At 37.5% G+C, this 15,587-nt stretch overlaps 1 protein-coding gene across 1 annotated transcript in view; it reads left to right on the top strand.

The window, feature by feature from the left end:
• LOC119844786 (CGRP receptor component) overlaps positions 1–15,587 on the top strand; it is a 42,624-nt gene that overhangs the window by 2,239 nt on the left and 24,798 nt on the right. The window contains exons 2-4 of the mRNA XM_038376149.2: positions 2,878–2,914; positions 10,383–10,481; positions 13,340–13,434. Of these exons, the coding sequence (XP_038232077.1) occupies positions 2,878–2,914; positions 10,383–10,481; positions 13,340–13,434 (231 nt within the window). The remainder of the gene's footprint in view (positions 1–2,877; positions 2,915–10,382; positions 10,482–13,339; positions 13,435–15,587) is intronic.

Genomic DNA, 15,587 nt, shown 5'->3' with positions numbered 1-15,587 from the left:
TTTTCATTTAATCTATTTTGAATTTTAAAAACGAATTCTAGAGATAATAAACTATTATCTCTAGAAAGCAAGTTTCATAAATGTTGACTTGAGCTGTTATCTACATACGTACAGCACTGATTTCTGATAAATATGGGTATTAGGTACTAGAACCTCTGCTGATTTATGTCAGCATAGCTTCTTCGCTGACATCACTGGAGCTAATGGGTGTTCTATACCATCTGAGATGCTGTCTCTCCATTATTATAATTAAAGCTACTTATTGAAATTCAGAAGTGGATACTGAAGAGGGATGTTGTTTTTATTCCAAATATAGGATTGTATTCTGTCAGCCTTAAACCGAGTAGCAACTTTTAGAGTAAGGCCCCTGCCCCGCAAGCTACTGTGCTTGGAAGAACCTCTGTGTATGCATGAAGCAGTTAGCAGGATCAGGACAGAAGGGGCTATTCAACATGTGACAGGATCTGGCCCATTGAAAAATTCCTATTCATTCCTTTGATGAGTAGGGTCTATCATAACTGAGGGTCTGATCCTTCAAACAAATGCTTATACACATGCTTAACTCTACAACCGAGCGTGGCCCCATTGATTTCAATGGGACTGCTCATGATAGTAAAGTTAGGTATGTGCGTAAGTGGTTGCAGGATTTGGGGCCTAGGATCCTGATCCTGCAGTGAGCTCTGTGGGAGTGGACCTTTGCCCAGTGCTGAGCCCCATTGAATGTGGTGGGAATATTGTGCAGTCCTCCCCACGTAGTACTCTCGGCCCTGTTGGGGCCTCGTGGGCAAACACCCCCATCTTGTTCGTCAAGCAGTCTTCAGAAGAGGAAAATCTTAAAATAAAATTGTCACAAAGCTCTAGAGGTTCAAAGTGAAAATCTGTTTCCTCTTCCCCTCCCTCCCCCCCCAAAAAAGTTCACAAAATGTTTTGATTTAGAAATGGAATGTATTTTTCAGTGTTAGAAGCAGAAGGTGCCAATAATATTTTTTTTTAAAAGAAGGGCTCGCATACAGTAAAATAAATAGTATTGTATCAAGAAAAATCTTTTAGTAATATTTCACTTAGGACAGCAATTAAAGACATTAATATCTCTCTAAGGGACTCTAATACATTACAGAGTTGGTGTTAAAATCAAGTCAGTTTTCCTTTTCCATTCATCTCTGAGTCTCATTACAGCGGAGTGCTATGTTTAGACATCTGATATAAAACTACTTATTGAACTGATATAAAATAAGTTCTGCTATTTTATGTACATTCTTTTCTTTAAATCTTTTGGTGTTTTTTAGTACCCATAAGAGGGCTGGGACTGACGTGAAAACTGAAATCTGTACTTTATAAATGGTGCCAATTTTTCATAAAGATATAACTCAACTTGAATAAGCACACTAGCAATAATGTTTCTATTATATTGTTCAGTTTAAGATCCTACTAGCCTGGCAAAATATAAAATGTTGAGACGATCCAAGGTCCAAATGGGTTTAGGTTTGGCACACATTGGTACGTGAAAAAAGTAAAAGCCCCTGAACTGTAGAGGTATACAGTTTTTAAAACAAACCAATCCTTTGACTTAAATGTAGTTTAAAAAACTTATTCTCCACAGACTCACATCCTGTAAACCTTGTGTTTACTGCACATAATCATCTCACTTTTTTAATTGGATGACTTTATATGTGATTCTTCCATGGCATTATTATTATTTACAATAAAGAATGTCCTCATCCACAGGGATTTCTGTGGAGACTGACTGAATGCAAAGATTCTAAAGAACTGCATTTACCAAATAAACAAAAGCGATATGGTTCGTAAAACATGAATGAAAACTGATGTGTGGGTGTGAGCTTACTTGCTGAAGTTTCCCTTGAGTCAGTTTAGGAGGTCCCTTTCATTTAAAAACAATAGTAGAACCTGTGGAAGTTTGTGGAAGGCATTTAGCTTGTATGAATGTGACAGTTCTATTCAAACAGTTGACTGCTTGACAATACATTCTACCTTTTTATATAGTGCAACACAGATGTCCGAGAAAAGCCTTTTTTGTTTGTTTGTTTGTTTTTGTATGGTAACTTTCTGTTGTTGTTACTACTGTCTGTCTGCTCAGCAGAACATATTGTTCTGATGAAGTACGGTGCTCTTGACTAGTTTTTCTACATAACATGTATTTAAAAAAATAAATTACAGTATCCTCTACTTAGTTAGGGCATGCTTAACTCAGAGCAAACCTGTTTAGCATAATGATAGTGAATGTCAATGATTCTTGGTTAATTGGGACAGAATTATTATACATTTCACTTAATAGGGAAGCATTTGGTTGGTGTTAAGTGATGGGAAGCTCTAAACTTCAGTCTGCTAGTGTAGAACTTGTCAAATAAACATTAAAAGAACAAAATAAAGATGAAGTGCAATGAATATTATTTTATTCTTTCATTTGTATTCTGTATTGTATTTTTTTTTCTTTTTTATAATGGTCTTCTGTAATGGTTCTGCTTATCCTTCTTCACTCAGACAAAACGTCAGGGAGTTTTGTCTAATCCTGAAGTACTGGGGCAGGTTCTTAATTAGGATGATAAGCCATACAAGTGGGGGGTGCAGGTTAAACACTTCATGATGCTTTGTGGGCTGAGTTGTAGCCAAATATTCTTACACAGTTAGTTTGTGTAATAGCTGCATTTGGAGTGTGCAAAAATAAATAACTCCTAAAGGCAGCAGTAGCCAGAAATGATAGAGGATTTAACAGAATTTTGATCCTGAAGATTTTATTAAAAAAAAAAATCTCTGCAATTAACAAAGTGTCCCCTTTTTTAGCGTAAACACATCAGCAAAGAATGGAGAAAAGATTTCTGACAGTTTTATTTGAGACGCGCATAATTTTCTCTTTTTCAGGAAAGACGCAAATGCTGCATTGCTGAGTAACTTTGAGGTAAGTTTATTTGTACCATGATTTTAAACTGACAGTTTATCCTTTTGATGTCAGTGAGAGCATGTCCCAGTCCAAATACAAATAATGTCTCCAGGGAGTTTTAACCAGGATATCGGGGAGATTTGTGTATGACTTTTGATTTTTCAAGTGTTGAATTTTTTTGTTTTTATAAGTTTGGTAAAATGGGGGCTATTCCTGGCTTTAAAGCGATCCTAGAAATGCTGTTGTTTGTACTGTTTGCACGGTGAATGAGAGCAGGGTTTGATCCTGAATCTGAAGATGAAGGAAAGTGTAGGCCCACTACTTGGTGGGGAAGGAGAGTTAAGAATGCATGACATCAAGAAAGCTGAGGTGTTTAATGCCTATTTTACTTCATTCTTTGCTATTGAGGTTAATAGCGACCAGATACTTCACACAATTAATATTAACAGCAAGGGGAAAGGTGCACAAGCCTGAACTGTGAAAGAACAGGTTAAAGAGTGTTTAGATAAGTTAGATGTATTCAAGTCAGCAGGGCCTGATGAAATTCACCCTAGGGTACTTTAAGGAGCTAGCTGAAGCAAACTCAGAACTGTTAATGATTATCTTTGAGAATTCTGGCGGACAGGTGAGGTCACAGATGTCTGGAGAAGAGTAAACACAGTACCTATCTTTAGAACAAGGAACAAAGAGGACCCAGGCAATTATAAAGCAATCACCATAATATCAAGATGTGGAAAGATACTGGAACAAATTTTTAAACAATCAATTTGTAAGCACCTAGAAGGTAATAAATAGTAGCCAACATGGATTTTAATAGGATGAAATTTAATAGTGAAAAGTGCAAGGTCATGCATTTAGGGATTAATAACAAGAATTTCTGTTATAAACTGGGGACACATTACTTGGAAGTAACAGAGGGGGAGAAGGACCTCGGAGTATTGGTCGATCACAGGATGACTATGAGCCTCCAATGTGAAATGGCTGTGAAAAAAGCTAATGTGGTCTTGGGATGCATCAGGCAAGGTATTTCCAGTAGAGATAAGGAGGTGTTAGTACTGTTATACAAGGCACTGGTGAGACCTCATTTGGAATATTGTGTGCAGTTCTGGTCTCCCATGTTTAAGAAGGATGAATTCAACTGGAACAGGTACAGAGAAGGGCTACTAGGATGATGCGAAGAATGGAAAACCTGTCTTATGAAAGGAGACTCAAGGAGCTTGGCTTGTTTAGCCTAACTAAAAGAAGGTTGAGGGGAGATATGATTGCTATCTATAAATATATCAGAGGAATAAATACCATGGAGGGAGAAGAATTATTTGAGCTCGGTACCAATTTGGACACAAGAACAAATGGTATAAACTGGCTATCGGGAAGTTTAGACTTGAAATTAGACGAAGGTTTCTAACCATCAGAGGAGTGAAGTTCTGGAACAGTCTTCCAAGGGAAGCAGTGGGGGCAAATGACATATCTGGCTTCAAGACAAAGCTTGATAAGTTTATGGAGAAAATGATATGATAGGATAGCCTAATTTTTGCAATTAATTGATCTTTGACTACTAGCGGTAGATATGCCCAATGGCCTGTGATGGATGTTAGATGGAGTGGTATCTGAGTTACTACAGAGAATTCTTTCCTGGGTGTCTGGCTGGTGAGTCTTGCCCACATCCTTAGGGTTTAGTTGTACCGCCATATTTGGGGTCGGGAAGGAATTTTCCCCCAGGGCAGGTTGGCAGAGGCCCTGGGGGTTTTTCGCCTTCCTCTGCAGCGTGGGGCATGGGTCACTTGCTGGAGGATTCTCTGCACCTTGAAGTCTTTAAACCATGATTTGAGGACTTCAATAGCTCAGACATAAATTAGGGGTTTATTACAGGAGTTGGTGGGTGAGATTCTATGACCTGCGTTGAGCAGGAGGTCAGACTAGATGATCACAATGGTCCCTTCTGACCTTAAAGTCCATGATTCTATGATTTTCAAGAATAGGTTGGTCTAGCATGATTTGTTTTCCTTCTTTGACTGAGTTAGTGACTTAGTAGATGGGAGGGAGCTGTAGACATGATATATCTTGAATTTAGTAATGCTTTTGACACAGTTCCACATGACATTCTTGTAAGCAAACTAGGGAAATGTGGTCTAGATGAAATTACTGTATGGTTGGTGCATAATTGGTTGAAATACCATACTGAAAGAGTATTTAATAATGGTTTACTGTCAGTCTGGGAGGACGTATGTATTGGGTTGCATGGGGTCAGTCCTGGGTCCAGTTCTAGTCAATGTTTTCATTAATGACTTGAATAACGGAATGAGAGTATGCTTATAAAATTTACAGGTGGGAGGGATTGCAAGCACTTAGAAGGACAGGATTGAAATTCAAAAGGATCTTGACAAATTGGAGAATTGGTCTGAATTCAGCAAGATGAAATTCAAGAAAGATAGTACTACATTTGGGAGGGAAAAATAAAATGCACAACAAAACAGAATAACTGGCTAGGCAGTAGTACTGCTAAAAAGGATCTGGGGTTTATGGTGGGAAAAGCTAATATTATTCTGTGGTGTCCTGTATGTAAAACATGGGAGATAATTGTCTCACAGTACTCAGCCCTGGTGAGGCCTCATCTAAAATACTGTGTCCAGTTCTGGGTGCACAGTTTAGGACAGATGTGGACAAATTGGAGAGAAGAGGAGAAGAACAAAAATGACACAAGGTTTAAAAAACCTGACCTAAGAGGAAAGGTTTAAAAAAAAAAAGGTAGGCATATTTCATCTTGAAAAGAGAAGGCTGAGGGGAAACCTACTAATAGTCTTCAAATATAGTTGCTATGAAGAGGAGGATGATCAATTGTTCTTAAGTTCACTGAAATAGGACAAGTAGTACTGGGTTTAGTCTGAAGCAAGAGACATTTAGGTTTGATATTGGGAACAGCCTTTCAACTACAAGGATAGTTAAGTACTGAAACAGGCTTCCAAGGGTCGTTTTGAACCCCTGTCATTGAAGGTTCTTAAAAACAGGATTAGACAAATTCTTGTCAGGAATGGTCTTAGGTATACTTGTTCCTGCCTCAGCATGGGGCTGGACTAGATGACCTTTCAAGGTCCCTTCCAGCCCTACATTTCTGTGATCAACTGCTGAATCCATTTTCATGTTGCAGAGAAACAGAATTAGAACATGAGGAAACCTTTGCCAAAAAAAAAAAAATCCAGATGTTTTCTGAAATGGCTGCTGATAGCAGGGTCACTATTTCATGCTTAACTTGAATGATCCTGCAGCTCAGAACTTTCTTAAGTACCTACTGAAATTAAAATAAGTACTTTTTTTTTAAAAAAGTGCTTTGTAAGTCTCTCACAGCTTGGTTTTAAAAGATCTTGGAGTAAGTCCACACTACAGAAAAGATGTGTTTTCTTAAGGTGGTAAAATCTTAGTAATGGCCAATAATTTGTTGTTTGGAAATGTATTAGTGGGTCCAGGTAAACTCTAGAGGGGAGTCTAGGGTTTACCTTGACCTGCTAACACATATTAGAACTACAACTGCCTTGTCTTCATTAAGTTTTTACCATGTTATCTAAGAAGAAACCTTTTTTTCCCTAGTGAAGAGAAGGCCTTACTGAGCCACCTTATTTACTGTCTTCAGAGTGAAAATGCCTTTTTGGTGACAGTGAGGTAGAAATGTGACATTAGTATGAGGTGTAAATTCAACCAGGTAACTTGAGGATTTCAGTGCTTTTTTTTTTTTTTAGGCTTTAAAAACCATACGTCTTTCTTCAGATTATTTCCTTGCTGAAGTTTTGAGGTTATATATCCATTTCATCCTGACTTTGAGCTAAGTCTTGAAGTGTTTGACGAGGCCAGAGTATGCCACCTGGCAGTCATTAGAAGATCTTTAATGAAATATTTGGAAGGAATCTTACTGTCTAAGAAATAGAAAATAGCCCATGGTTTTATGTCAGAGGATGTAAGTGTGGTATTAAATGTCTATTTAAAAAATCTACCATTTCAGAATGGAAAGCAAGAAGTATTGAAAAGATTATTGCTTGCAGAATCAGACCTTTCCAATACGTCTCTGTATTCCTTTTCAACATGCAAGGATGTTATTGTAAAATTGGGTATGGATCCTGTCTTTCATGTACAAGAAGAATTCTTGCATTGTATAAATCTTCTGGCACCCCAGAACAAGGACCCAGTGCAGTGAGGTACTGATCACTTTCCATGATCGGACCCTTAATTATATGCACTAAATATCTACACTTATTAAAACCACTTTCTGTCCCTCAGTCTGCACCATCATCATCTTAGCCTCAGTGCCTCCCCACTATTGCCATATATACCCATATGTGCTGAGTGAGGAAAGTGAAAGGAAGTGGAAAATGGAATTACTGATCAGACTGCTCATTCACCATTTCCCTTTCTCAGCATAGTTGTCTCAGCACATATAGCTTTTTAATTCTTTTCAGGAAGGGATTTGCAGTGTCTGCAGCTGTAGGCATTTTAAGCACATTTTTTCAGCACTCTCAGTGTACAGATTCCTCTAAAACTAGTTTCAGAGTAACAGCCGTGTTAGTCTGTATTCGCAAAAAGAACAGGAGTATCCGATGAAGTGAGCTGTAGCTCACGAAAGCTTACGCTCAAATAAATGTGTTGGTCTCTAAGGTGCCACAAGTACTCCTTTACTTTTTTAGGAGTACTTGTGGCACCTCAGAGACTAACACATTTATTTGAGCATAAGCTTTCGTGATGCATCCGATGAAGTGAGCTGTAGCTCACGAAAGCTTATGCTCAAATAAATGTGTTAGTCTCTAAGGTGCCACAAGTACTCCTGTTCTTTTTTCTAAAACTAGTATCCTATTTCCCATCGGCTTCTATTTGTGCCTTCTTTTCTCTGTGTTGCAGTTTGGCGAGGGTGTCTAACTCAATCAGTGCCAAGCTAATATTTTGCACTAAAAATGTCTGAATAAAGCACAGGACTAAGAGTCAAGAGATCTGGGTTTTATCCCTGATTCTTTAAAAGATTTCATTGGGCTAGTTGCTTCACCTGTTTGTGCCTCATTTTCATAATCTGCAGACAGCTCTTTCCCGTCTCAGTAGTGTATTGGTATGTACTATGGTATACAGTTAATGTGTACACAGTGCGTTGAGATCCTTAGGTAGCAGGTGCTATAGATGTGAAAAATTATAGGAAATGATATCTCGCATATGATTAGGGCTAGTCATGTTTCTCCTGACCACAGTTAGAAAATGCCAACTAGTGTTGATGGAACAGTGCTGACGAAGATGAAGGCAGGGGGAATCTTGCACAATATGCTTTCTTCCCTATCTCCTTCTAGAAGAGAAAATATTACAAAAGAGTAGTGCATTGGTTAGAATAAGTGAAGTGTAAATACAGCTATAATTCACTTTCCCTCATTTAACCTGATACTTATTTGTATGTAGGTTTGTGGAATCAGTGTCCTCTTTCACATCCCAGTTTGTTATATTTATTTATACTCTATTTAGTATATAAAGACTGCACTTTGTTTGGAGATCTGTTATAGCAACATTTCCTGTAATGGCAGAGTTAGCATTAGTAAACTGGTAACGTTGCTCATCAGATTTCATTGTAGTTTTATGAACCAGTAATTTTTACAAGGCCATGGGATTTATAAGTGGAACTTGAGTGGGGCTTGTTAAAAATTAAGGAAGCAGAAATAGAAGGATGTCTATTACTTAGATTTTGTTATCAGCTTTGGGCATATTGTGAGTCATGAGGTGAAGGCATTCACAGTAAGTGCACAAATAGCCAAGTTGTTCCCAAGCAATGCAGTTTAATATGGATCTGTGGTTATGGATCCAGTATTTAAGGCAGAAGTAGCATTGCTGTTATGCTCAAATAAATTTGTTGGTGTCTAAGGTGCCACAAGTACTCCTTTTCTTTTTGCGAATACAGACTAACACGGCTGCTACTCTGAAACCTGTCATTGCTGTTAAAGTAAGTTTAAAAATTACAACAGGCAATTCAGAAATGGGGCACATAAGCAGTATTTATTTTTGGTTTATTACAACCTTAAAAATAGTACCATCTGCTACTCTGGGCTCAAATATAGTGAGTACAGTATAAATGCTTAGATAGAGAAATACTGTTTTAACTAAATGTTTAGAGAATTGTTTTTTAGATTTAAAGTCTACTCCTTCTTCTGAGCTCATTAGTGATGCACCAGAATGCATTATTCCAAGGCAACACATGCACCAGAAGAGTCGGTGCATGGAGACTTTTGGTATCAGCGATGACCCATATGGATGCATTCCGGGGGGGGTCTCTGTGAACACAGAACCATCAGTGGACTTTCACAGTGTATAAAAGGAATTTTAAAGAGATGATTTAAAACATTTCTGTACTGAATGCCTCCCATAGCCTGTCTGGGAGCACTTAAGCACATGAACCACTGAAGCCTAAGCGCTTTGCTGCATTGGGGCAGAAAAGAATAACAGAAGTTGTCTTTACATTTTACAACAGTTCTGACTGTCATGCAAGAAGATGTAGCAACAGTGTAATAGGTTTGTCAATACTTTATTTTAGAAACTGAAACATAATTTATTTTAAAAAATTCTTATTACATAAACATTGAATATTCAAAAATGTGGACACATCTTTATTACCCTTTTTTCAACAATATTGCTGCTTGTATTTATTTTTTCGAAGGAACTCGTGTACTAATTAAATGTATTGAGGTTTTTATACCATACTTATCACTGTGGCATCCGAGCACACTGCTAAGCTGATCCCAGAAATGCTTATTATTAAGCATAGTGCTTACTGCAAGCAGCCCCACTGAAGTGAATTTATAGTAGAACCACTATACGTAGTCGTGTTTGCAGCATCAGGCCCTAATTTTGTAGGCTTGTTACAGAAACACAGTTGTAGGACACGCATTCTTCTTGCACCCACAGCACACTTGAGTTTCTGTAAAACAGAATATTTTTAATATTTTTCTTTTAATATTGTAGGTTAATGTATACATACATTACGTACTATAAGATAGGGCCATATCTTGCTGCCTGTATTCCAGCAACACTCACATTGATTTCAGTGGGAGTGTCAATTAAGAACTGCAGGGTGTGGGACATAGGCAGCAGCTGCACAGAATAAAGTAAGTGGCTGATAGTTTCATTCTGGTAACCACTTTTTCCATTGGGGCTTTTGGGTAAGGCTTCAACAAGTGCTGATAATCCATTCAAATATCTACAGGCTTTGGTTCAACACTTCCTACATCTTTTTGTTCAGCGTAATTCAAGACAATAACCATATAATTTTTCTGTTGCCAAAATACAAATACCATTTCCATTACCAAAATAAAAATACCATTTTAATCACCCAGTCAGGGCAATCTTTTGTATTTGATTAGTAATATTTTAATAACACATGTTTAAAAAACAGCAGTAGAAAAATGCTAAACTAGATCAAAAAAATCTTGTAAAGTATTTTAGTAATAAAATACTTTTTTTTTTCCCCCCTCCCCAGGTGTTCCAGTTACTTACCGATCTTAAGCAACAGCGCAAAGATAGTGGAAAACACAAACAGAGCTCTGGCCAGCAGAATCTGAACACTATCATGTATGAAGTGAGTAGAGTTATACATTCCCTTAGCCCATTAGCACAAGTCAGAGGCTGGACTGTATCACACTGTTCATCATTTACAATCACACATGCAAAATTAAGTCTTGGAATTTTCCTACTGATAAACATTGTTTCAGTAAACACAGATTTTACTTTTGTAATATAACTTTCCTCCCCAAAAGAACAGCACAACTGAAATACAACCACCTAGGTGGAAAGTGCTGGCTAGCTGGTGCACACCATTATGTAGGAAAGGAGCAATTTTGGTCAAGGATAAACTCCTGGTCTTATGAAAATTGCCAAAGGATTTTTAATGGTAGGCTGTGGCTCTGGTTTTGAGGTGTCATTCAAAAGACCTCAACACAGCAAACTACATTCAGTATATTTTTTAAGCCTGCCAGCACATGCTGCCGGTATTTGAATTGTACTTCCAGGGAATCTAGGAGTTTCAGACCTGAGGTTTAGAACACACATGGTCTATCGATTTCTCTGTTAAAAACAAGTAAATTTAAATTCTCCAACTGAAAAAGAAACTACTACCTGGGATTACACAGTGTAACTAAATTATACATATACATTCAATCACTGGCAAATTCAGTATTAAATGTTTGACGCATTGTTGGAAAAATCTTTAAAACAGTATTTACTGATGGTTAACGTGATGAGATGGTTTTGAGTATCTTAAATTAGCAGCTTTATCAAATGTAATGAATTTTAAAAATTGTCGCCTGACCTCTGCTGGCTGTGGAAGAGAACTGTCTTTAATATCACCATGGTTAATACTGGGCCAATTCCAGTTTTCCTGGCCTGCATGAATACTCCCATTGACTGCAGGGGAACTATTCATGCGAGCAAGATTTCGTCCAGGGTTTCTTCTTTGTTTGTTTTTTGTCTGAAAGGACAAAATTGCAATTTATAAGCCTTAGATTTGATAAAACAGAAATTTACAAAAATGTAGTTTAATTTTACATTGAGATTTACTGTCTCATTCTCATGTGTTTCAAATATATGGGGGAAAAGACCATTCTGTGAGTATATTTACATCTAAACATAATTTACAGTTTAACTCTTTAATCATATTGTTGCCTGTTTATGCAATGCTTTCCCATGCATTTTCCCATCTAGACATTTATTCTGTGCCAGTAGAAAGAGAGAGACTAATTCTAGGTGTACTTGCTTTAGGTACTTGACTTAATGGAATTATTTCTGTCCATCATGCATACACACTCACAAGTTTTGTGCATGCATGTGTCCCCTGGTATTGTACTCGCTGGATCTAGCTTAATAAACAGGAGCTGAATTTTGATGTGACCATAATATGACATTTTTGTACTTTTTATTTTTTTTAATGGAAGAAGCAGCGAAGTTTTGAAAAGAAATCACTATAGAAGTGAAATAGTGCTGTGTTCCTCTAATAGAAAATGCTATTTTAATGGGGAAATTGGTAAATAATAGTAAAGTTTAGTACATTTGTACTTTATTTCAGAAAAATGCAAGAATTCTCTAGAATCCTGTTATGATCCCAATTCCTTATAGTGGGTGTTTCTCAAGCAATGTCCACAAAAGCTCATAAGTTATTGTCAAATTAAAACGGGAGCTGTAAACTGCAGTCTGCATATAGTTATTTAAAACTAAAGCAGGGATTCTTCACTAAGCCTTCCATTTAGTTAGGATGACAGGCTCAGATAAGTTGAAAGATGTATTATAATGTCATCTTGAATTCTCATTCATTTAAACAGAGAAACAAATCATAACATATCTTTTCAAGCTTATGTTAGTGTAAAAGATAAACAGAGCAGGGAAGTGAATTGTCTCTCTGAGAATATCTGAAAAAATTACTACAATGTCCTTGCAAAGTTTTTTTTTTTTTTTTTTTTAAATTATGGTCTGCATAAATAACTTCTGAGCTCTTTGAGAAAGCACTGCCAAATACGCTGATTACAGTACGCTTTCAGCTGTAAAAGAGGAAAACATCCTTATGCTAGAAGGCTTTGTTTCACTTGTGGAGCTCAAATTAGCTATTTATGGCCTGGGAATGAGAGTACCTCTGGCAATGAATTCATGAACACTTGGCAGAAAATAACTTTACATGGTCCCAAGGATGAATACCATAAGATTCTTCTTCAGTCCGGTTTTAACAACAACTGGATCCCTTTTTAAACAAGGTGTTGAAATCCTCTGTATTGTTAGAATTATACATATGCAAAACATTCTAAATCTCTGATGTTGTTAAAAATATCTTGGTCCCAATTTGATCTGCCAGTTAAGATTATTTAATTCAAATTAATAAAGAAAATATGTTACAGGTGAATACCCTTTGAATTGCATGTGTTTAAATGCTTAGCACTAAAAAAAGACCTTTCGTCCATACACTTCAGTGCACTTTCCAAATCTGGGTAGCTATTGTCCCCATTTTGCAGCTGGGCAAGTGAAGTTACAGGGAGGTTAAGTGATTGTCGAACCCTACAGAGGGAACCCTCAGAGTTGGGTTAGAACATAGGAGTTCTTGTCTTTCAGCATGAGACTGTGTTTCTCTGTATGGACCAACTTCAGCAGGGCTTCCTAGATAAGTGCTAGCATAATTGTCATCACATAATTACTTTTTAGGTACTGCCTGTTGCTTATACTTTCAGCAGAAATGAATATGGTCTTCTTGAATCAAAGGAAATGCAAATGACTGTGCCAATTATGACAGCACATTCCACCTTCTGAACGAGGTTAAAGAACTAAGTTCCCCATTCAGACTTCTCTCAAAAGGAGTGTGGAGATTTTTCGCAAAATAACCTGTTTCATAGAGATCTCATATAACTCAAAAAGCAAAAATAAATGTGGAGTAACTTGTTTTTTTCCAACCTTGTGCAGACATTGAAATACATATCCAAAACACCATGCAGATACCAAAGTCCTGAGATTGTGAGAGATTTCCTCATAGCAATGAAAGGCCATAAACTAACCAAGTAAGTAAAGATCTCCTTTTGAGTATGTGTATAGGAGTGCATGAGAATATTCAAAACCAGCTCTTCATAAAAATAATTTTGTCTGCTTTTGCTTAACTTGTCTAACCCAGTTCATGGAAAAATGAAGGACAAAACTAAATTTCTCTGTCTAACCATCCTTTTTTTTTTTCAGATGAACACCTACACACATGCACATTTGCTTTAATTTGATGTTGTTTGCTAAAGTTTTCTCAAACTGTTTGCCTGAATTTACCTTATAGTGTTCAGCATGAATTCTCATAGTCAAAATGCAAAGAAGTCTTAAAAATATGTTTGCTGAGGTAGAAACTGTTTGAGGTGGATGGATTTTCAGCAAAATAAAAAGGGACACAAAGAGAAACCTCAGTGTGATGAGTCATCTTGCTTATTCTATCCTCAGAAAAATAAATCCATTCCTAAAAAAACCTGATGTCTCCCTGGCAAAGAATAGGCATAATAGTGTGACTGAAAATAAGGTCCCCAAAGAGATGTATGGGAAATGTGTAATCTGTTGAAGAAACTAATTCTTGCCTGAGTCTGTGAGTTGTAGATGCTCAGCAGCTTCCCAGAATTGTACTCTCTAATTAATTAATGTTCAGCAAATTAAGATACTTCTTTTCCCCTTCTGTTTTCCTTGGACACTAAAGGTGTGTCCTCTGTGATTTCCATTAAATATGTATGTGTTCACTTGAATCAACACCCAGACAACAGCCTTAGTTTCTTCTGGGGAATTCAGAGTGGAAGTTTGACTGACTTCCCTCATACTTTCAACAAGCTTCAAAAACATTTTTTTTCTTAGGCATTAGTGTGAATGGGTGTTCCTAGTGCCTGAAATGCCTAGGTCTCCTGCACACCTCATCAAACTGTGAGTGAAGCCTGTCATACATTTTCAAGCTCATGAGAACTGGGAGGAGTGAGTCAATTTTCCCCCTCTGCATAGCTTTAATCTGTTTTCTTTTTCCATCCTTCCTTTTTCAAACACAGCTTTTCACAAAGGCTCAGTTGTTTCTAAACCACTCACCTAACTCCACAAGTGAACAGTGTACTCCCCGTGGATTCTCTGACTACTTTTTTCTCCTCTGGAGATTTCGTAAAGAAATCTTGCTCTTGGGAGAAGACTAACTTGGTTCTGTCCCAAAAAGACACAAGTTAAAATTATCTGTCGTATACCGTACTACAAGGGAAATGCTTACTTCTCTGGAAACAGCAGTAAGTTGGGCAGAAAGAAAATTCATTCAACCCATGTGTCTTGTGCCCAGAGTATTAGTGACATTTTGCTGATCATTTAGCATCACTCTGTTGACATTGAGGTACTAGTACTGAGAAGCCACCTGACTTAAACATTGCTGCTTTTATTCATTTCAATGGTAGTCAACATTAATTGCCCAGATAGTATGCCAGCATTGTATCCTACAAAGGAGTACTTTACATAGATCCTGTAAACCACATTCATGCAACAAAATTGAAAGCAATCTAGGGATTTCTGAGCAAATTACATAATCTAGGAGGACAATTTGACCTTCAGGCATTCAGACAAGCTCTCCTAATCCCTTCCAGGTCAGACACTGAAGTATTAGTGTGTATGAGAAGAGTCTTCACTATAAAGAGCTGACACTGAAAGTGAGAGAGTTTTTCCTGAAATCCCCATGGCAGTCATTTTCTTGTGTAGGCAGCAAGTGGCACTGAATTATATAGTGTACATTTCTCCCTGTGCTAAATACAGTATTTCTCAGGTGGATTATGACTGTTTAACATGTGTTGAATGACAATCATGGCCCTTCTTGACCTAGCTCCACCCTGCCTATCATCTTTCATTCGCTATCAAAAAATTGACTTCTGCCTCCAATCAGCCCATGATGCCAGCTTCCATAACCCACTCGTTAAATTTTCAAACAAGTGATTTCTCCGATGCTGCCCCTCACACTTGGAGAAGCTCCAGATGAACATCTGCAAAGCTACTTCATTATCCTCCTTCAAATCCTGTCTCAAAACGCTCCCCTGTTGTGATGCCTACAAAAAACTTGACAGTGGTCAGGGTACTAGTGAGCTGAGACCACTGCCTGTCATGCTTACCAATATTGTCTCATTGTTTCCTTGTGCTCCCCCATCTGTCTGTATCCATCTGTTGTCTCTTG

The sequence above is a fragment of the Dermochelys coriacea genome, chromosome 17 (genome assembly GCF_009764565.3).
Source record: "Dermochelys coriacea isolate rDerCor1 chromosome 17, rDerCor1.pri.v4, whole genome shotgun sequence".
Lineage (NCBI taxonomy): Eukaryota > Metazoa > Chordata > Testudines > Dermochelyidae > Dermochelys > Dermochelys coriacea.
The sequence above is the reverse complement of the archived record's forward strand: the minus strand, read 5'-3'. Positions and strand labels throughout refer to the sequence as shown.